The sequence below is a fragment of the Triticum urartu genome, chromosome 1A (assembly GCF_056163025.1).
Source record: "Triticum urartu cultivar PI428250 chromosome 1A, HENAU_Tu73, whole genome shotgun sequence".
In the NCBI taxonomy this organism is placed as follows: Eukaryota; Viridiplantae; Streptophyta; class Magnoliopsida; order Poales; family Poaceae; genus Triticum; species Triticum urartu.
The window spans coordinates 184,766,942-184,788,366 of record NC_141873.1 but is presented as its reverse complement, the minus strand read 5'-3'; the positions used below and the strand labels follow the sequence as shown (position 1 = coordinate 184,788,366).

General features: G+C 46.3%; 2 protein-coding genes and 1 long non-coding RNA gene across 3 annotated transcripts; 1 reads left to right on the top strand and 2 right to left on the bottom strand.

Moving 5' to 3' along the window:
* Positions 1–1,329: 1,329 nt before the first annotated feature.
* LOC125526244 (uncharacterized) lies at positions 1,330–3,060 on the top strand. The gene is made up of 2 exons (XM_048691120.2): positions 1,330–1,679; positions 1,803–3,060. Exons 1-2 carry the CDS (start codon positions 1,404–1,406, stop codon positions 2,883–2,885), a joined length of 1,359 nt encoding a protein of 452 aa, XP_048547077.1. The 5' UTR covers positions 1,330–1,403; the 3' UTR covers positions 2,886–3,060.
* Positions 3,061–4,154: 1,094 nt separating this feature from the next.
* Positions 4,155–8,722, bottom strand: LOC147990549 (uncharacterized). The gene is made up of 3 exons (XR_015599872.1): positions 6,756–8,722; positions 5,089–5,249; positions 4,155–4,426 (listed from the first exon to the last, which is right to left on the bottom strand). It is a non-coding gene; the product is annotated as an uncharacterized LOC147990549 (long non-coding RNA).
* A 6,516-nt stretch (positions 8,723–15,238) lies between these two features.
* LOC125554858 (stromal 70 kDa heat shock-related protein, chloroplastic) lies at positions 15,239–20,048 on the bottom strand. The gene is made up of 8 exons (XM_048718254.2): positions 19,402–20,048; positions 18,643–18,895; positions 17,905–17,984; positions 17,255–17,397; positions 17,072–17,170; positions 16,716–16,905; positions 15,987–16,385; positions 15,239–15,912 (listed from the first exon to the last, which is right to left on the bottom strand). The coding sequence occupies exons 1-8, from the start codon at positions 19,888–19,890 to the stop codon at positions 15,511–15,513; spliced, it is 2,055 nt and encodes a 684-aa protein (XP_048574211.1). The 5' UTR covers positions 19,891–20,048; the 3' UTR covers positions 15,239–15,510.
* Between the last annotated feature and the right edge of the window lie 1,377 nt (positions 20,049–21,425).

Below are 21,425 nucleotides of genomic sequence, written 5' to 3'. Positions count from 1 at the left end.
GAATGTGGAGTTTTCATCATCAAACTATCATGCATGTGAGATGTGCAACTTCGTATGTTGGCCCGGCCAACTGCCTGGCGGACTTGTGCAACTCCGTGTATTGCCTCCGCCAACTGAAACTGCATATCCACAACAAGGGAGGGGAAGGAGTTGCACATCGACTAATAAGTTGTTGGCGTGAACAACAGACTAAGTTGCACATAGCACTGGTAGGGGGTGGGCAGGGTGTGCAAAAGCATGAAAAACTACACATCCACGAGTAAGGATGAGAGTTGCACATCGACTACTAGGTTGTTCGCGGGGGCAGTAGACTAGTTGCACATTATGTTCTCATGGTTGGTAGGTTGCAATCTCATAGAAAATTGGATCATGCAGCTACAAAAACTAAGTTTATAAAAAAGTTGCACCATTCAGTACTAAAGTTGCATAATGCAGTACTAAAATTGCACGATATAACATCAAAGTTGGCATCAATTTTTTTTGCCAAAATATACTCATAGAGGATCTAGTTTCAAAGATTTCGCCGCGAGGAATCCAGCGGTGAAGACGGATCTGAATTTGGATGCACGGTTTGAAAGATATGAATTTTCAAAAATTTGAAAACCCAAAATAAGTGCACATGCACACCCATCAGACAAGGAATCTCTTGCTCACGTGAATATGCCATTACTATCCGCCACGTCATGCATATAGACAAAATTTTAGACAACAACATTGCATGCATGCATGTGTGAGAGTTCGGCTGCTCAGTTTCGCTAATTAGTGTGTATGTACTTTTTAGAGTTCAGGCAGAAAATTTAGAATCGGAGAGGATCACCAGACCAGATTACATTACAGCACACTTTTTGTCCTCCGGAGATTGCGCGCGATCTCTTTATCATTTGTTTTTCGGGGAAGCTAGGTAGCGGAGATCACAATTAGTATCAATTTTAGAAATGGTTGCCGCACAACTAATTTGGGGAATCTAATGATGTCGGTGTACACGTATGCCAATTCGCGGATCCATTGACGCCTTGGAGGGCATCCATCCAACCCATGGACCTGTCAAATCATCAGATGTCCCTCAAAGTGCCCTACAATCTGCCCCAGGTAGGTACAGAGAGACGACGCGAATCAAAATCATTCACCGCGCCGTTCATCGCCAGAACAACACAAATATTCGATCCCGTATAATATAAGTATAAACAATGGGATTCGCCGTATATTTGTTACGAGTATAATAGCATGAAGAACATGGTGGGGTGAAGCGAAGGTAGCGCAGAACGTGCAGCCACATATCCACGATCCATCCATATATTGGACGGGACTGAAACTGAGCGCACTCACCTCACCACCACCTTCTTCTCGGCCGAAACGTACGGTTCAACGTCGAGCGCTAGGTATCGAGGCGAGGAGCATTGACCATGAGGAAGGTGTGCCCCAACCTAGACCGGGAGGACGGCCTCGACACCGTGCTGGAGGTGCCGGTCCCCGAGCTCCACCAGGAGGTGCCGGCCCGCCGGCGCCGCACGGTCAACCTGAAGGCGTGGATGCGGACGCACATGCACATCGATCACCAGCATATGCATCGCCGTGACGGCGTGCAGGTCATGCTCGGCGTGATGGGCGCGCCGCTGGTGCCTCAGCCCGTGCAGCCCAGGAGGCCCATGGGCGGACGTGACAGCAAGGAGGAGCCCCTGGTAAGTCCCGTACCGTACGTGCTTGGATTTCATTTTACCACCGATCGATCGACTGGATCAGCATTCAGCCAGCGGGATATATTTGTGATTTTCACGGCTAATGAATGGTCCTTGTGTTTTCAGGAGCTATCCAAGGCGAGGTATATAGTGGAGCAGTACGTGGCGGCTGCCGGCGGCGAGGCGGCGCTGAGCGCGGCGACTAGCATGTTCGCCATGGGGAAGGTGCGGATGAGCAGCACTACATCCAAGAGCAGCAAGGCAACAAAGAAGGGAATGGGAGAGGTGCACGGAGGATTTGTGGTGTGGCAGAAGAAGCCGGAGCTCTGGTGCGTGGAGATGGTCGTGGCCGGTGGCACCAAGATGAGCGCCGGCAGCGACGGCAAGGTTGCCTGGCGCCAGACGCCGTGGCAGCAGCAGGCCCACGCCTCCCGGGGGCCGCCGCGACCGATCCGCAGATGCGTTCAGGGTTTGGACCCAAAATCCACGGCGGACCTCTTCTCCAGCGCCGCGTCTGTCGGCGAGGAAGCAGTCGACGGCGAGGACTGCTTCGTGCTCCGCGTCGACGCGGAACCCTCCGCTCTGCACGCCCGCAGCGGCGCCGACGTGGAGGTGATCCGGCACGCGCTATGGGGATACTTCAGCCAGAGGACGGGGCTGCTCGTCCGTCTCGAGGATAGCCACCTGCTGCGCATCCCCAGGCCGGCCGACGCAGCTTACGCGAGCATGTACTGGGAGACCACCATGGCGTCCACCATCGGCGACTACCGCCCCGTCGACGGCATCAACATCGCGCACGCCGGCCGCACCGTCGTCTCGGTGTCCCCCTTCACGAGGGCCGCCGGAGCAGTAGACGACGCCGACGCGCGCAGGAAGAGACCGTGCACGTGCATGGAGGAGACGTGGAGCATCGAGGAGGTGGAGTTCAACATTGCGGGGCTGTCCACCGAGTGCTTCCTGCCTCCCAGGGACCTTGTGCTCAGCGACTCCAAAGACCAGCCGCGGCACAACAAGGAGCAAGGCGATAAGGCGGCAAAGGGTGCTCGGGACGGCGACGGTGGCTGCGGGATCCGCGCGGCTGTGCCAAAGAAGGCACTTGTTCCGGTTGTGACTGGACTAGGTTGGTTTGGTCCGGCCAAGGTTGCCGCGGTTGACAGCTTAGACGCTGCCGACGAGTCCAAAGACACCACGTACGCATCCACAAGATGAGATGGAGCCGTATGTAAGGCGGCATAATAGGCACTAGCTTGACGGAGGCGCGCTTTGCCGCGCCCGTCAGCAAATTTATTTATTTTTTGAGGTTCCGTCAGCAAATTTGAGATGTACTACTTCGTTTCTTTCTCTACGATGGACATCCAAAAGCTTCGTGTATGCATCAATTACAAGTGAAACACAGGAAAACGTCTTCATCTGTGAGCAACTCCTTTTTTTCTTCCGAACACGTAATGTATCTTTTCATTGATAGACATGAGAGGACAAACATAAAGAGAAGAAGGCACCACACTAAGTGTGAGTTGGAGCAGAAGAAAGAAGGGGTGCTCATCCCTCCAACACACGACAAACTAAACACGCCTAGCCCAATCTCATAGAACGCAGAGCACAAAATGTCGCCAAGGAACGGCAAGTGGACAGCAGGAACCAATCGGAGCGGAGTTCATCAGAAGGAGAGGAGGAACCGAGCAATGAAGGCGGCGCCACAAGACCAACCCAAGTGGATTGCACAGAGACCGAAGCTCGCTGAAATCATCAATGCCGACCGTGAAAGGGGATTGGGGTTCCACCGAGACGCTTTCAAGGAAGTGTGTGACACTCATTGACGGAGTCAAAGCTGGCAGATCTCGGGTAGGGGGTCCCGACCTAGTAGTCTTAAAACAATGGTAACAAGGGATTCAATTGTATTGTATCCAAGGAGTTCGTTTACGCTTGCCTCGCCACGATAAGTAATTGTCATTTTGCTTATCCGTAAAAAAATTTCCGCACGGTTATCCTTAGCCACAAAGTGATTATCCTTAAACACAAAGTATGTCTGCGCTCGATATGTGATAGCATGACCTAGCTCTGACAACACATCAATTCTCAAAATATGTCTATATACATGTGTAGTCCATAGTGAAATCTCTAAAAAAGGCTTATATTTATATATGTGTAGTCCGTAATGAAATCTCTAATAACTCATTTGGCACCCAAACTTTCATTTCATTTGGTGGAAATGAAATGAAGGCCCAGTTCTTTTGCTAGATTCTCCCATAATCTTATTCCTAGGAGAATTTCATTTTGTGGGATTTGGATTCCAAGTTCAATTTTCTTGTTTGGCTGCCAGAGGGGATTTGTGAAATGAATTCCATATGCTGTTTGGCTGCTATGTGCATATCTCAATATGTATAATCAACACATTTACAATCTAAAAATGATAATCAACCCCCAAAAACTCTGCATTTTTTCAGTGATCAAGATCAAAAAGATCTAGAAAGCTTCATCTTCACGCATTCAAACATTCAAATATAATAATCTATAATGCAGACAATAAAAGTGATAAGATGTTTGAAGGGCCATTAAAGGCTGAAACTTGTGCTCCTCGGAAACAAAGATCTTCGAAGGTTCACAACTTATTAAGCACGATATGGAAGATAAAAGACTATAACTCGCCATTACAAATGCATTAGGACCATTAAAAATAAATCTTTGCATCCATTAAAGAGGCTTGAACTTGCATCCAGATTTCGGTTTAGCCTTCAGGCTTCGTTGTTACCCTGCAGACATTATCAGAAACACATAAGCAAACTTACTATAGTAGTTAGCAAATGTGAAACTTCTAAAACACCGTCTTAATTTATTAATTGGCACAACTGAAAAATCATATTTTCTTCTGCATAATAAGCTACATCACACAAAGTCATATATAAAAGGCAGAGAGGTAAATTTTCTTCTGCAGTGTTTGTTTTCATGGTATCCAGGCCAACATGTGACTGAAGAGTCTGTTTATCAAGCTACAAAAGTATACACTAATCAAGACACGGCTTACAGTGAATTGCGGCATGCCATTCAAAAATAACTACAGAAATATATTGACCCTAATTAAACAAACGCAAGGTCCAGTGACCATTCATTCCTCCATGATCTACTCCTACTAGAAAACAACAAGATCACGAACTATTGACCACTCTAAAGACCAGGGACCAAATATTGCAGTACTGGGTCTGGCCCCATACATAAATGCATCAGACTGTCGTTTTTTAGATTGATTAGGCAGAGGGATAAAAAGTTGAGTCGTATGAATCATTAATTCTTAAATCCCAGTTTATGATGAATGAGACAGATAACTAGCTATAGTACATGATGCGATGCAAGACAAAATTATGATGGAGACGAGACCGAATCATACATGGGAAATCAAAAGGCAAGGGAAACATACCTTCATTGGTTGATTTGCTTGAGGAAAGACAAGTTAACATGGCCAGAGCAGTTGTAACCCCCACGATGCGGCTATATCTCCCACGTGTCGGAGCACGACTTAGAGGCATAACCGCATAGTAGGCATGCCGCAAGAGGGGTAATCTTTACACATCCCATGTACTGAATAAGAAAGGGATAAAGAGTTGGCTTACAATCCCACTTCACACAATACATAAATATAGCATTACATCAACAAGAAAACAATCAAGGTCCGACTACGGAACCAAATAAAGAAAGACAACCCCTAATGCAATATATCCCCGATCGCCCCAACTGGGCTCCACTACTGATCTTCCGGAAAGGAAACATAGTAACGTCCTGAATCCTCGTCGAACTCTCACTTGATTTCGGTAGCGTTCCCTGCACTGGCATCATCGGCACCTGCATCTGGTTTTGGAAGTAATCTGTGAGTCACGGGGACTCAGCAATCTCACACCCGCGAGATCAAGACTATTTAAGCTTATGGGTAGGAAAAGGTAGTGAGGTGGAGCTGCAGCAAGCACTAGCATATATGGTGGCTAACTTACGCAAATGAGAGCGAGAAGAGAAGCAAAGCTCGGTCGAGAAGCTATAAGTGACCAAGAAGTGATCCTGAAACTACTTACGTTCAAGCATAACACGAGACCGTGTTCTCTTCCCGGACTCCGCCGAAAAGAGACTATCGCGGCTACACACGCAGTTGATACATTTTACTTAAGTTTAGTGTCAAGTTTTCTACAACCGGATATTAACAAATTCCCATCTGCCCATAACCGCGGGCACGGCTTTCAAAATTTCAAACCCTGCAGGGGTGTCCCAACTTAGCCCATCACAAGCTCTCACGGTCAACGAAGGATATTCCTTCTCCCAAGAAGACCCGATCAGACTCGGAATCCCGGTTACAAGACATTTCGACAATGGTAAAACAAGACCAGCAAGACCGTCCGATGCGCTGACATCCCGATAGGAGCTGCACATATCTCGTTCTTAGGGCAACACCGGATGAACACTACGTACAACTAAAACCAACCCTCAATTTTCCCCGATGTGGCGCTACATGTGGCTTTTTTTTGGACCAACACTTAGAGAAGCACTGGCCCGGAGGTCTTAAAATAAAGATGACCCTCGGGAGAGCGACTCCCAAGGGAAAAGTAGGTGGTGGTGAGGCAAATGGTAAAACCAAGGTTGGGCCTTGCTGGAGGAGTTTTATTCAAAGCGAACTGTCAAGGGGTCCCTATAACACCCAACCGTGTAAGGAACGCAAAATCAAGGAACATAACACCGGTATGACGGAAACTAGGGCGGCAAGAGTGGAACAAAACACCAGGCATAAGACCGAGCCTTCCACCCTTTACCAAGTATATAGGTGCATTAAAGTAAACAAGATATAATAATGATATCCCAACAATAATCATGTTCCAACAAGGAACAGACTCCATCTTCACCTGCAACTAGCAACGCTATAAGAGGGGCTGAGCAAAGCGGTAACATAGCCAAACAACGGTTTGCTAGGAAAAGGAGGGTTAGAGGCTTGACATGGCAATATGGGAGGCATGATATAGCAAGTGGTAGGTATCGCGGCATAGCAATAGAGCGAGCAACTAGCAAGCAAAGATAGAAGTGATTTCGAGAGTATGGTCATCTTGCCTGAGATCCCACAAGGAAGAAGAACGAGTCCATGAAGAAGACAAACGGACGAAGTCAAACGGATCCTCACAAACGCGACGTTATTGGAACCAACCCGAAGAAGCAACACCGGAAAGAAACAAACAACATAGTAAACAACCATCACATAATCATGGCATGATGCACAACCAAGTATGATGCATGTCCGGTTTAATGAAGCATGGCATGGCAAAGTGCACAAGCAAAACTACAAGTTAAGTGGAGCTCAATATTCAACGAGTTGCATATTGACGGAACACCACATCAATTATTTAGTTCTCTCCCGTTTATGTACTCAACAATATTAAATGTTGGTTAGCATGGCAAGAGGTGAAGCATATGAAAATTGCCTATCTAGGCAAGTTTAAATGAGGCCGGAACAACAAACAACAAGTCCGGAAACTCCTCATGTGCATATTTTTGGTTATGGTACTGTTCTATCATAAAGCATATTTTAGAGTTATTAAACATGCAAAGTAAATCTACCATGTTAAACTAGGCATTTTTCTACCCCATTTACATATAAAGTTTATTAAAAATGGAGCTACAGTTATTTAGTTATGAAATAAAGCATTTTAGCACGACAATTGGCAAATTATATGCGAACATTATTTTAAAAAAATTTAACATGCATGAAAGTGGCATATTATTAGTCTACACATAATTCTAAGCATTTTTCATATATAAAACATTTTAAACCGATGCACGGTTTGTGAGTAATTATATGCACGAAGTTAGAGGGTCTTTTTGTAAAACTGCCAAACACTGGATAATAGCAAAATTCACAGATCTGGAAAAAACACGCGGGCCGAAACTGGCTGGCCTGATAGGAATAGGGGAACTGGAGGGGCTGCTCAGCTTGTGGGCTCGGCCCAAGGAGGTGAGGCAGGCGGGCTGAAGAGGCGCTGGGGCAAGAAGGCCCACGCGCGGTCAACGGGCAGGGCTTGGCGCTGGCTACGGGCCACGCAGGGAGATCGAGGCGAGCCGCGGGGTCAACGCAGGACTGCAGCTTGATTGCAAGGGAGGCAGAGGGCGGCGCGGCGGAGCTTGCTGCTAGCGATGCGGGGCGAGGCAGATGAGGCGTCGGGCTGCGACTGGCGGGGTGCAGGCGAGGACGGAGTGGAAGCGAGGAAGGCCGGGATGGGCGCAGGTGCTCGATGCGGTCCACGGGGAAAACGGGAGCGTTGCTGCGTCTCCCTCAAGCTCGCGAACGACACAGGAACGAGAGGACTTGCACGGCGGCGCCATGTAGAGGAGCAGAAGAGGACGGAGGTCCGGCGGGGACGCGGGTCTCCAGGGCGTCGGATCTGGCCGGCGTCGAGGAGCTTCGGGCGACGCAGAAGCTTGAAGTAGAAACCATGGCACTCCCTGTCCATGGAGAAAAATAGACAGGGGAAAACGGGGTGAGGTTGGGAGGAGAAGGAAGGAAGAGGAGTAGGGAAGGAGCGGCAACGGGGTCGGCCTGCAGGTGGTCGGAGGTTGGCCGGGGTGGCCTGGTTCGGCGAGGCTGCAAGGACGGGCACGCTCGAGCAGAGGAGGAAGAGACGAGGACGAAGACCATGGTCCTGTTGCTGCTGCTCGCGGGATGGTGAAGACGAGGGAGATCGGGCGCGAGGTCCTTGCTCCTTTGGGCGATGGATGGCACAGGCACGGAATCGAGAGGAGGCTTGGGCTACGGGAGAGCGAGGAGATCCTCCTCGCTTGGATCGTGCGCGCATGGCAGGGCGCTCCGGCTCGGTAGAGCGAAGGGATCGAGGGAAGGATGGATTTTGTTGGTTGGTGTGTGAAAACGAGGAGGGAATGGATCCCGAGAGATATTTGGTGGAGTGGCGGCAGCAGCTGGCTCGGAGGATGGGACAAGCCTCCTCGAATTTAGGGTTTGTCAATATATATCTCAGGAAGATTAGGTTAGGGGCTATCTCGTCCTTCCGATCAAAATCAAACGGTCGGGAAAAATAAACTAGGGAGTCCAAATAAGAAAACGATGATGTTTTATAGATGTTAGAGGATGATCCGGACCCAATGGTGATGACTGCCCGGGTCGGGTTCGAGACAACTTTCAGACACGCGCGGAAAGGGCCGCAGGCTGATGAGAGAGGTTAGGTAGGGCATGGCGGTGAATGGTAGTGGGCTGTGAAGAAAGCCTTGGGCTGAGAGAAGAGAAGAGAGAGACCCGGCGGCTGTTTTCGGAGACCGAAAACGTCCGACGTTCGACCCCGGCTATAATGCAGCTATAGTTTAATGGTTGGACTATCAAACGGACTCTGAATGCGATGAAATTTGGCAGGCGGTCTACTGACAACATAACAACACTACATGCCAACCCTCAACCCATTCCGAGAGCATTTTCTGGCCACTTATAAAATAATATCTCGGACATGCCACGGGCGCGTGCAAGTGTGTCTGGGCTCAGAACGGACAACGGAAGGCACTGGGAGACCCGGACGAATGCAAGTTTTGAAAGCATGATGATGCAATGCACATGATGACATAACAAGATGCGACACGCAAGCAAAAGACAAGGCAACAACAACGAATAACTGGAAGACACCTGGCGCAATGGTCTCGGGGCGTCACAACACTCCACCACTATGAGAGGATCTCGTCCCGAGATCTAGGATGGCACCGGAGGGAAAAAGGAAGAGGAAGAGGAGATAAAACTAAGTTGCTTCTTTGACAAATAAGTGAAACCAAGGAACCTTGCGAGGTTGGACAAATTGAAAGAAAGAAAACAACGAAGATGAACGAAGTTGAAAACACTCCATTAGAAAAGAGGACCAAGGAACATTACTAGAACCTTGTAGGTTGAAAGACATAAGAAAAGGGTTGCAATGGACAAGAAGTACATGCAAGCACTCCGGTAGAAACGAGATGTACAAGGAACACTAAAGATCAATTACAACAGTACTCTGGTTGGAAATGGAAGGCAATAATATGAACTTGGCAAAATGAAAGCACTTGGATGCGACTCCGGTTAGAAAAGGAATGATAGACACAACACTCCGGTTAAAACAAGATAGAGAAGGAATAAGAATGATATAATCTGGACATCACTCCGACTGTAAATGAAAGGAATTTAATATGAACTTGACAAGATGAGAGTATGCTTGATGAAATCAACAACGCACTGCCTCCGGAACTATAGAAAGAATCGCACAAGGGGTAAAAAAGATTTCAGACAGCACTCCGGTTGAGAAGGTAGGTAAAACTTGGCAGAATGGTAAGAACTTGAAAAGATGGCACGACACTCCAGTTAAATGGATAAGCACGAAAAGAATACGATCCTCACAATCCGAGATGATGAGTGAAGAAAGCAACATCACGATGCCTCTGGAACGAAAGAATAGAAGTTGGATCATTGGAAAGGAAAAAATTGAGAGGAAAATGACATATTCTACCACAACTGAATTTGAAAAGCATCCTTAAAAAGAAGGATTGAACGGAGTTGTTGGGAAATCAACAACGAAAAGAACAGGCTTGTTGAGGGCTTATGGAAAATATCTCAAAACTGAGGTGAAATTCTGCCACCGAAAGCAATGATTAATCGGGAACAAAGAAGAGATGAAAACTTCTTCGACCAAGATGATAGAGGGATAACTTGAATCATTGATAAGCACCACAATAACAACATTCCTTAGGGAAGGCTTTAGGTGAAATCTATACCAAGATAACTCCAAGGAAGAAAATGATGGGTTTAAATATCTCATTCCTGACAACTTTTGAATCATGAAACACCAAGCAATTGTCAAAAATGACGTAACACCACCTCAAAAGATAGATAGAAAGAGTTGCATTTCGGAATGCAAGATGAAGAATGCCCGAACTCCTCAAAACAAGACATGTGTTGAGCACCATGTTTATTTGAGAGTATAGCTTGGTGGATCATAACTTCGAGAGAAATCTTGAAGGACAATTGAAGAATGAAAAGAATTCTTGACAGACCACCATGTCGAGCCTTCGTGAGAACTCCGATAACAAAAGAATGATCAAGCGAAGGAAAATTGAAAAGAACTCCAGGAGAAGCCTTGTAATGGTTTAGATGGAGCTTCGCGACGAGATAAAGCGGAAAACTTGAAACTCTGAAAAAGAAATATCAATAACTAGAAACCGAGAATTTTGATGAACCTCCAGAATAAGGAATTGAATTTACTCGATGAAACAAAAATAAGAATTACATTATGCCCATCCTTCACTAATTAAATTGATAACAAACAATGGATTTGGCATACTACTTATTCTCGTTGAAAGGATTAAGATAGATATAGCATAAACTTGGGAAGGTCTTCAACGAACCATCAGTGGGATTGAAAAAAAACCGAATGAATTGATATGATAACCCAAGAAGATAACTCTTGAACAAACCACTGTAAGAATTGAAGATGAACGAAGAAAAGATAAAGAAACACCGGGAAGAATTAGAGAACCAATGAAAATACTAGAGAGAATTTAGATACATGAGAACGAAGAGATCACGAGCTGATAAGAGAATATTTGAAAGATGCACCGGTATGATTCGGAGAACGAGAGCTAAAAGATGGAATGAATAATTCTGAGATGATGGGCTTTGGATGAATCAAACTGAAAAGACTTCTAAATTGCTCCGGATAGGTGAAAAGAATTCTCATAATCGAAAACAATTATGAGAGGATGGCATAAAGCTAGAATCATGAATCTTTGAGAGAACGGATAAGATTTGGAGGAAAAAACTCTTCTTCGGTCTTCAAATGTTGAGAATGACGAGAAGAAACACCACCATGAATTTTTGAGGTACTCCAGAATAATGCAGAAAATAAAGGTTGAATCAACAATGAAAGAATTTGAAAGATCTTGGAGAAAGACATTTGACTGATGACCAATCATTCTTACGTCAAACTTTGAAATGAATTTGAGAATAACTCCGGGAAAATTAGAAGAGTTATGTAAGATCCTGGGAAAAGACCTGTGGGTTAGGGCCCACTCAAGAGAAACACCGTTGAACGATTTAAAATAGATAAACTTCCGGTTGGATTAAATGGCTAGAATAGATAACAACCTCAAGATATCTTGAACGGATTAATAATGGAGACACAAATCTTCTGAGATATCTTCAGCACTCTGGATACAAAAATAGAAAGAGGTGGATGATTAAGAGGTGCATCGGCATGAGAAAACATTTGAACCAAGGAAAAGATATGATCAACAAAGTTTGAATTGAATCCACCGGAGAAGAAAAAGAACGGAGAATGATGAACTTGAAGCTCTGCTATTACCTTCATGAGAATCACCGGATACGAGCATTGAAAGAAAAGAATGAAGAGACTTCACATGAATAAAATGGATACTTGATTAAGTAATCTGAGTCCTTGAAGAAACAAGGGTGGGATGGTGGGTAAAACAAAGGCAACTTGGAGACAGATGAAGCGAACAACTTGGGGAAACCGAGAGGTGATCTTGCGGATGTTGAAATGCTCGGATCCACTTGAAGAGAAACACGCCGGTTGAAAAGGATTGACATCAAAATCTCGATGATCAGGAAGGATTAGTATTCACATAGGAGTATGAGAACACCGCTTAGGAAAAATATGGAATCAACACTTGACATTGATGCAACTCAAATACCACAAACCAAAGGAACGAGAGGACTTGCAGGAACGAGAGGACTTGCACGGCGGCGCCATGTAGAGGAGCAGCAGAGGACGGAGGTCCGGCGGGGACGCGGGTCTCCAGGGCGTTGGATCTGGCAGGCGTCGAGGAGCTTCGGGCGGCGCAGAAGCTTGAAGTAGAAACCATGGCGCTCCCTGTCCATGGAGAAAAATAGACAGGGGGAAAACGGGGTAAGGTTGGGAGGAGAAGGAAGGAAGAGGAGTAGGGAAGGAGCGGCGACGGGGTCGGCCTGCAGGTGGTCGGAGGTTGGCTGGGGTGGCCTGGTTCGGCGAGGCTGCAAGGACGGGCGCGCTCGAGCAGAGGAGGAAGAGGCGAGGACGAAGACCATGGTCCTGTTGCTGCTGCTCGCAGGATGATGAAGGCGAGGGAGATCGGGCGCGAGGTCCTTGCTCCTTTGGGCGATGGACGGCAGAGGCACAGAATCGAGAGGAGGCTTGGGCTACGGGAGAGCGAGGAGGATCTCCTCCCTTGGATCGTACGCGCAAGGCAGAGCGCTCCAGCTCGGTAGAGCGAAGGGATCGAGGGAAGGATGGATTTTGTTGGTTGGTGTGTGAAAACGAGGAGGGAATGGATCCCGAGAGATATTTGGTGGAGTGGCGGCAGCGGCGGGCTGGGAGGATGGGACAAGCCTCCTCGAATTTAGGATTTGTCAATATATATCTCAAGAAGATTAGGTTAGGGGCTATCTCGTCCCTCCGATCAAAATCAAACGGTCGGGAAAAATAAACTAGGGAGTCCAAATAAGGAAACGGTGATGTTTTATAGATGTTAGGGGATGATCTGGATCCAATGATGATGACTGCCCGGGTCGGGTTCGGGACATCTTTCGGACGCGCGCGGAGAGGGCCGCGGGCTGACGAGAAAGGTTAGGTAGGGCCTGGCGGTGAATGGTAGTGGGCTGTGCAGAAAGCCTTGGACTGAGAGAAGAGAAGAGAGAGACCCGGCGGCTGTTTTCGGAGACCAAAAACGTTCGACGTTCGACCCCCGGCTATAATGCCGCTATAGTTTAACGGTTGGACTATCAAACGGACTCTGAATGCGGTGAAACTTGGCAGACGGTCTACTGACAACATAACAACACTGCATGCCAACCCTCAACCCATTCCGAGAACATTTTCCGGCCACTTATAAAATAATATCTCGGACATGCCACGGGCGCGTGCAAGTGTGTCTGGGCTCAGAACGGACAACGGAAGGAACTGGGACCCGGACAAATGCAAGTTTTGAAAACATGATGATGCAATGCACATGATGACATGACAAGATGCGACACGCAAGCAAAAGACAAGGCAACAATAACGAATAACTGGAAGACACCTGACGCAACGATCTCGGGGCGTCACAGCAGTCAACAAGCAGAGTTATGGAAAATAAATATTATATTCGTTGACAGGGAAGAAGGGATTCATTAACATATTACTCCTCTAGTGGACTACATAGATGAACGATTCTATAATTAGTTACTCCTCCTGTATGAATGATGCTCAAAGCACCACAACAATACACGATAGGATCCCTGAGCATTTGGTACAAGGCAGGAAAGAACAAAGAGACCACGACTAATAACCATTGTTATCTTCAACGAAAATCCAAAAAACTTTGCAATTTCTTCTTTGAATCTGACTGCACAATACTTTATATGTCCAGTCCATTTTATGATTCCAGTTGGGCTGGCAGTTAATCATCATCAAGAGATGAGTATAACTTATTTGTGACTATGAATATTTATCAATCATCATCTACTTTTTTGCACTCTTGATAGTTTGTGAAGTAAAAAAACAGATGATGCAAAAAATGCTGCAGGGGTGAGGCGCTATCTAACATTAACATCAGTAGTTGAGACCTACTGAAGAACCACTCTGATTGGAAGTGCCGACGCATACCCTGCTTGCTCCCAGACCAAGAGCCTTGATGCCTCTTGCTCCTTAGTCCTCCGGGCGGGAGGGGGGTGGTAGCTGGCCGACCGTGGGCAGGCGGAGTAATCGTCAAGAAGTCGATCTGCTGCCCAGATCGGGTGGCTGGAGTGAGGCGTGCTACTGAATAGTGGGTTCAGGTTAGGGTTAGGGTTCAAGAAGAAAAACGCATCAGAGAGAGGGAGGATGAGAAGAGAGGTGGTGGGAGAACCTACCAGGATTTGAGAACTCAACGGCGGCGTTGCGGTCACCGGAGGCAGCACGCCATCAAACAGAAAGCTTCGCGAGTTACCGGTGTGGGGACGGTGGAATAGGACTTAGGGGGAAGCTATTCACCGGCGAGGGGATGCGTCACCGGCGGCCGAGAAGGAGGGGCTCATGGCGGCGGTGGTGGTGGATCAAAGATTTGGCGACAGCCGTGGTGGTGGTGGGTTGAGGGGGGAGGGGACGAGAGACGAGAGCGTCGGAGGAGGGTGGGGAAGGGAGCGAGTGAAACTATTCACTGGCGAGGGGATGCGTCACCGGCGGCGGTGGTGGTGGATCAAAGATTTGGCGACAGCCGTGGTGGTGGTGGGTTGCAAGGGGAGGGGACGAGAGACGAGGGCGTCGAGGGAGGGTGGGGAAGGGAGCGAGTGAAATCTACGAGAATGACGGGGGTGGGCTGGGATTTGGGGATAGGCAAAGTTTGCATCCTCTCGAATCTTTGAATGAAATCCATCCCTAATTATGTGACAGCCAAACGAGTAGATTTCGGAATTCGCAAATGAAATCCATCAAATCCGACACAAATGATGGGTACCAAACGACCTGTAAAAGGGCTTTATAACTCTCTAAAAGGGCTTTATATTTATAAACGAAGGGAGTAGAATGCTCCCCAAAATAACAATCCAGTTTTTGGCACATGCTCCAAACAGGAAATGACCCAGTTCTCTAGAGAGTTAGTAAATCCAATACATAACCGTACAAGGCCAAGGGGTCGGGTTCCCAACAAGCAAAAGCCAATCTATCCCATCCAAACTGATAACTGAAGTCTCCAAACCTCAACATCAAAAACTCGGCCAACACCCTGACAGCAAACAAGGTCTCAATCCAAAGAAAACGGTCACCCGTATACTGCTAGGCAATCCTGTGGAACAAATTCATACTCACTTGTTGCATCATGTCCTAACCTACTGTTCTATTCAATTGCTGTCGGTAAAATCAGCGTCTATGACGTCACCACCATCGCCTGTCTTCGCAGATGGGCCTGGGCCTGTAGAGTCAGCAGCGCCGTCAGCTCCAGGGGTAGGGCCCGACCCCTGCTGCTGGTAGAGGGACTGACCAAGCTGCATCACTTCTTGGTTCAACGCAGCTAGTGCATCCTTTATCGTCTGTGTCGATCCACCAGCAACGGCATCCTGGAGTTCCTTGAGCTTCCCCTCCACCTTCTCCTTGACATCGCCTGGGACCTTGTCTCCGAGCTCCTTCAGTTGTTTCTCAGTCTGGTACATCACAGACTCTGCCTGGTTCTTGGTGTCAATTGCGTCCCTCTTCTCCTTGTCCTCCGCCGCAAATTTTTCAGCTTCTTCCACCATCTTCTCTACCTGAATAGTTTTTCATTCATGTTAGTCCAAAGGATCAGCAAAGTTTTACACTACAAATTGAAAAGTTTTCATACCTCATCCTTTGGCAGTGTGCTGGCTCCAGTGATCGTAATGTCCTGCTTCTTCCCAGTGCCCTTATCCACCGCAGCAACAGACAGAATGCCGTTGGCATCAATATCAAACTTGACTTCAATTTGGGGAACACCACGCGGAGCAGGAGGAATTCCATCAAGCCTGAAGCTACCAAGGGATTTATTGTCCCTAACAAACTCTCTTTCTCCTTGGAGAACATTAATCTCCACACTAGTCTGTCCATCAGCAGCCGTTGAAAAGACCTCTGACTTGGAGGTAGGGAGGGTTGTGTTCCTTGGGATAATCTTGGTCATCACCCCACCCAGTGTCTCCAAACCAAGAGACAGTGGCGTAACATCAAGAAGCACAATATCGCTCACATCGCCCGACAATACTCCTGCCTGTTGACATTTTGCATGTGAGATACACCAGACAGTTCAATCTAGCATGTTACTATTCTAGAAACATATGAGAGATAATCAGCCAGTGCTGATGCTATAGCCAAAAGCCACAACATAGCAACAACACTATCTAGTAGGCCAGACAAACAGTTTACCATATTCTTTGGGTAATTTCACTTTGAGAGCTGTGCCTGGGGCCATATGTTCAGCCCAAATTTTGCAAGACAGATTATTATCTGCTTACATTTTAATAAAGAGGTATAGGACAGGAACATCAGGATTTTCATTCTAGCTTAGGTGACTATGAAGAAATGATTTTCATGAACTCACCTGCACCGCTGCTCCAAGAGCAACAACCTCATCGGGATTGACTGTCACATTGGGATCCTTTCCCGTCATTTTCTTCACAAGATCCTGAACAGCTGGAATTCTTGTGGAACCACCCACAAGAATCACCTCATCTATTTCTTTAAGTGACAACTTCGCATCTCTAAGAGAATTGTCAACAGGTGTCCTCAGCCTGAAAGACAGTTAAAAAATAAAAATACTAGCAACAATTGGCTAAACTAAATACAGCCATAACACTCGCCAGATATTCAAAAAAGCAGTTGTTAAAAGCATGTGAAGACAACCATGCAGACATGTATTCTTTCATACAAATATTAACATGAGGCATGATACTGTACCTGTCAAGAAGATCTGAGCATAGCTCCTCAAATTTACCCCTGGTAAGTGTTGTCTCAATATGCTTGGGCCCATCAGCAGTAGCTGTAATGAAAGGTAAACTGAAAAAACCAATAACAGGTTTAGAAACTGAGATGCAAAAAGCACAATGTTTGACACCAAAATGGGAGGCTGAGCCAACCAACCTGATATTTGTTTGGGTCAACGATGACAATTCCATCTTGGCCTTCTCAGCTGCTTCTGTAAGACGCTGGAGAGCTTGCTTGTCTTTTAGCAGGTCAATACCCTCATCATTCTTGAAGCTCCCAGCCAGCCAATCAACAATTCTCTGGCAACAGAATTATTTGTGAGAACATATAAATCATGCAGAACCATAAAAAAGGTGCTGAGGTCATCAGTAAGCATGAGATAAGGATGTTATTTCATCTCTTTGGCTGTCAAAATGCACATACATACTGCCTAATGCAGATTCTAATAACTGAAAGACACACGAGCTCACTGGTAACGAGCATAGATGTTATCTGTAACCAGGGATCTAATGAAAAGCGTAAGATACTTAGAGCCTATTATGCTGCTCACACATTGCTCTCCTGCCTGTCTAGAAGACTAGAACCAGAGAATTGCAGGCAATTATAACTTTTTTTTGTCAAGTAAAAAACTCAATAAACAGTGAAGTGTACATCCCTTTTGCATTCCTATTATACAGGCAAGACTGCAAACACAGATTACATATGCAAAATTGAGGGACGTTCTAACCAAACAAACAGCAAACAAGATGAAGCAGACTAAATAAGTTTGTAATCACACATGAGACAGATGGGCGTATGAAGAATACCTTGTCAAAGTCATCACCGCCAAGGTGAGTATCACCAGATGTAGACAGCACCTCAAAAACACCATCACCAACTTCGAGAACTGAAAGCAGAGCAATAGGTATAATAAGAAGCTGGGATATGGACCATATGGTCATACAGATAACAAAAAGAGTAGAACTTGATTAAGAACAATCTTGCATTGCTTATCAAAAAGACTAGAGAGGACAGATGTCTTAAAAGAACGGATCAAAATAGAATAATTAGATAAAATAGGTTTCCATTGCTTAACACTCCATCCAATCCAGCATGCAGAAGTAACAGAACATGCTTCCACTAGTATAGTATAGCCCTTGCTGGTGCCTGCTTAGTACTTTATGAGGGCCTATACATAGATTTTCTACTACGGGAGCCTATACATATATTTTCCATAAGACAGACAAATGTTTAAGAACTTATTGTTGATCAAACAACATTTATTTTGCCATAAGATTACATTTTTGCAGTGCAATGTAACAAATTATGTAACCTGCGTATCTGGACACATTTCAGTGAACTGAAGTAACACAGAATACATCGAATAGTTGACCACCGAAAGCTTATCTATAGTAATATTTTTCATGGTGCTGCACGATCAGTATAAATAAATACGTAGCTACTTTGATTATTAACTACTGAAACTATGCAGATTGCAGCAGTTACTGGGCGTCAATTTTCCTTGCAATGGGCATACATAAGACCTCAAAATTCATGATACATACCTGAAACATCAAAGGTGCCTCCTCCCAGGTCAAAAACCAGAATTGTTTCATTGTTCTTTTTTTCAAAACCATATGCCAACGATGCTGCGGTAGGCTCGTTTATGATACGGAGAACATCCAGGCCTGCAATGCGGCCGGCATCTTTTGTAGCCGTCCTCTGGGAGTCATTGAAATAAGCAGGAACTGTGATCACTGCCTTGGTGACTTTGTCATTTAAAAACTTTGATGCATCATCAACCAGCTTTCTCAGGACCTGGATAATAAAGGATGTTCAGAAACACTTGCAAATCTGATAGAAAAGTAACACCTGGAAAGTGAACTGACGACTGATATATACACACCTAAAAGAATTAGCATATGCACTGCTATTCATCTCTAATAGAACTTCTTGAACAATTTGCAAAATAATAAAGCATCTACATCACTGGGCGGTATCAATTCTGTTGTACTCACGTTTTCTATAGTGACTGTTTACAGTAATGTAGAATACAACTAGATGCAAGTAGAGTAAGAAATACTCCTTCGGTTACAAAATGTAAGGTCTAAATTTGAACTTTGATTGTAAGTTTATCATACAATATGTTGTTGATAGTCACAAAATCACAATCAAAAGAATCCTCTCCCAAACAAACCCAATGGTTTCAATTTTATTTAACATAATCCACATATTATTGGATGATGAACTGCAGGTCAAAGAACGAATTCACAGTCATACAATGTTCCAGCCAAGTCCATGAATATGAAGTATTATTTATTTACCTGTGCAGAGATCTCCTCCGCGGCGAACTGCTTGCCAATTGCTGGGCAATCGAGCTTGACGTTGCCGTTATCGTCCCGGACAAGGCGGTAGGAAACCTGCTTGGACTCCTCGGCGACCTCGTTCATCTTTCGGCCGATGAACCTCTTGACTGAGAAGAAGGTGTTCTCCGGGTTGACCACCGCCTGCCTCTTGGCGATCTGTCCCACCAGCCGGTCCCCGGCCTTGGTGTACGCCACGACCGACGGCGTGGTCCGCGCGCCCTCGGCGTTGGTGACGATAGTGGGCTTGCCGCCCTCCATCGCCGCGACCGCTGAGTTGGTGGTCCCGAGGTCGATCCCCACCACCTTCTCGCAGGCGACGCGCAGTGGCCGCCACCGTCGCCCACCACGGCCGTACACCACCGCGGCCGTTCGGAGGTTGACGGAGGGGCGCCGGGTGCCGTGATGGACGAAGAAGGGGGTCGAGGTGGGGAAGGTCGTGGTCGCCATGGCTGAGAGCACGAGCAGTAACCCGGGGGGTAGGGGTTGGTGGGGGGCGAAACCCTACAAGGGGCAGGAAGTTGAAGGAAGGGGCTGGTGGATTCGCGTGGGTTTTGGGGGATTGAGAGAAGGGAGAAATGGCGAGAGGCCTTGGGGAAGGATAAGGTACGGGAGGAAGGTTTTATAGGGTTCTCATGTGGGGAAGACGCGCTGGGAGCCAGCCTGTGGCTTTTTGCCCTGCTTTTGGTATTTTCGCGTTCTAGATGTTCCTATTTTGGCGTTCTAGATGTTTTCGACGCTTCCAGAATTTTAAGGAATCTTCCTTTTTTTTTGATGTTTTTATTGCTGGATGCTGTTATAAACCTTCTATTCCCACACAAACACGTCATCGTGTACCCTCGACGCCGGGGGCGATGCATCGCAGCTCATGTCGAAGGAGACCAGGCCGGAAGTGCGGTACGCAAACAATTCGGTGGACACTTTTGTAGACGCGAAACCCCACACTCCCGGGAGGGACCCCGTCAGAGCGCGTGACGGCTATAGGCTGCGCTAGGTCGGCCTGACCGCCCCTAGAGCCTCGAGGTTTGCCACCCTGCAATAAGAAGAACTAATGAAGAACGAGGAAGAAAAAAAAACACGGGAGAAGGTAAAAGATAAAAAGTGATAAATGAGTTTGTCGATTGTGTGTTGTTGTTCAATCGGTCGTCACCCCTCATGTATATAAGAGGTGGATGGACGATATCAACACTCCATCGGCCATTTATATGTGCTTAGGGCGATAATTTCTATATCAGCCATGTTTATGCTTAGGGCGATAATTCTATATCAGCCATGTCTTTGCTTAGGGCGATAGTTATATATCGGTCGTTATTTATTTAGGCTTTTTGCCAGACACTTGGGTGATACTTCTTTAAATATTTGTCATTTAGAGCTCGAGGTAACAATGTACCTTGTACGGATTCCACCACATATGAGTTTCCGAAAACTATTCTTGTAATTTTAAAAGGATCTTCCCAACTTTGAGACCACTTTCCGAATTTTCTGTCTTTTGAGCCAATTGGTAGGATGACCTTCCACATGATATCACCAACTTGAAAAAATTTCAACTTGACCTTCTTATTGTAAGCTCTTGCCACTCTCAACTTATCGCTCTCTATGGCCTTCAAAGCAGCTAAACGTTTATCGGCAACTTCATCAATATTGTCCATCATCAAATTATAAAAGTCTACCACCGATAAGTCATTTTGTTTGGCTACTCCCAAAGCATTCAAATTCACCTCCACTGGTAAAACGACCTCTTGACCATATACAAGCTCATATGGACTTACCTTTGTAGCACCATGCTTTGAGATCATGTGCGCCCATAAAGCTTCGGACAATAGCTCATGGCATCTCCTCGGATTATCCTCAATCTTCTTCTTGATGAGCTTGATCAGTATTTTATTGCTAGACTCGGCTTGTCCATTGGCTTGGGCATAATACGGGGAGGAATTGAGGAACTTTATCTTATATGATTTGACAATTTCTCTAACTTGATGTGATAT

What these genes read in the sequence shown, in the direction of transcription:
- LOC125554858 (XM_048718254.2), bottom strand. Translation starts at nt 19,890, where the DNA reads ATGGCGACCACGACCTTCCCCACCTCGACCCCCTTCTTCGTCCATCAC. An exon ending in CGGAGGAGATCTCTGCACAG is followed by an intron (nt 18,896 to 19,401) that starts GTAAATAAATAA and finishes TTTATTATCCAG; the next exon opens with GTCCTGAGAAAGCTGGTTGA. An exon ending in AGGCACCTTTGATGTTTCAG is followed by an intron (nt 17,985 to 18,642) that starts GTATGTATCATG and finishes CTCTGCTTTCAG; the next exon opens with TTCTCGAAGTTGGTGATGGT.
- LOC125526244 (XM_048691120.2), top strand. Translation starts at nt 1,404, where the DNA reads ATGAGGAAGGTGTGCCCCAACCTAGACCGGGAGGACGGCCTCGACACC. An exon ending in ACAGCAAGGAGGAGCCCCTG is followed by an intron (nt 1,680 to 1,802) that starts GTAAGTCCCGTA and finishes TTGTGTTTTCAG; the next exon opens with GAGCTATCCAAGGCGAGGTA.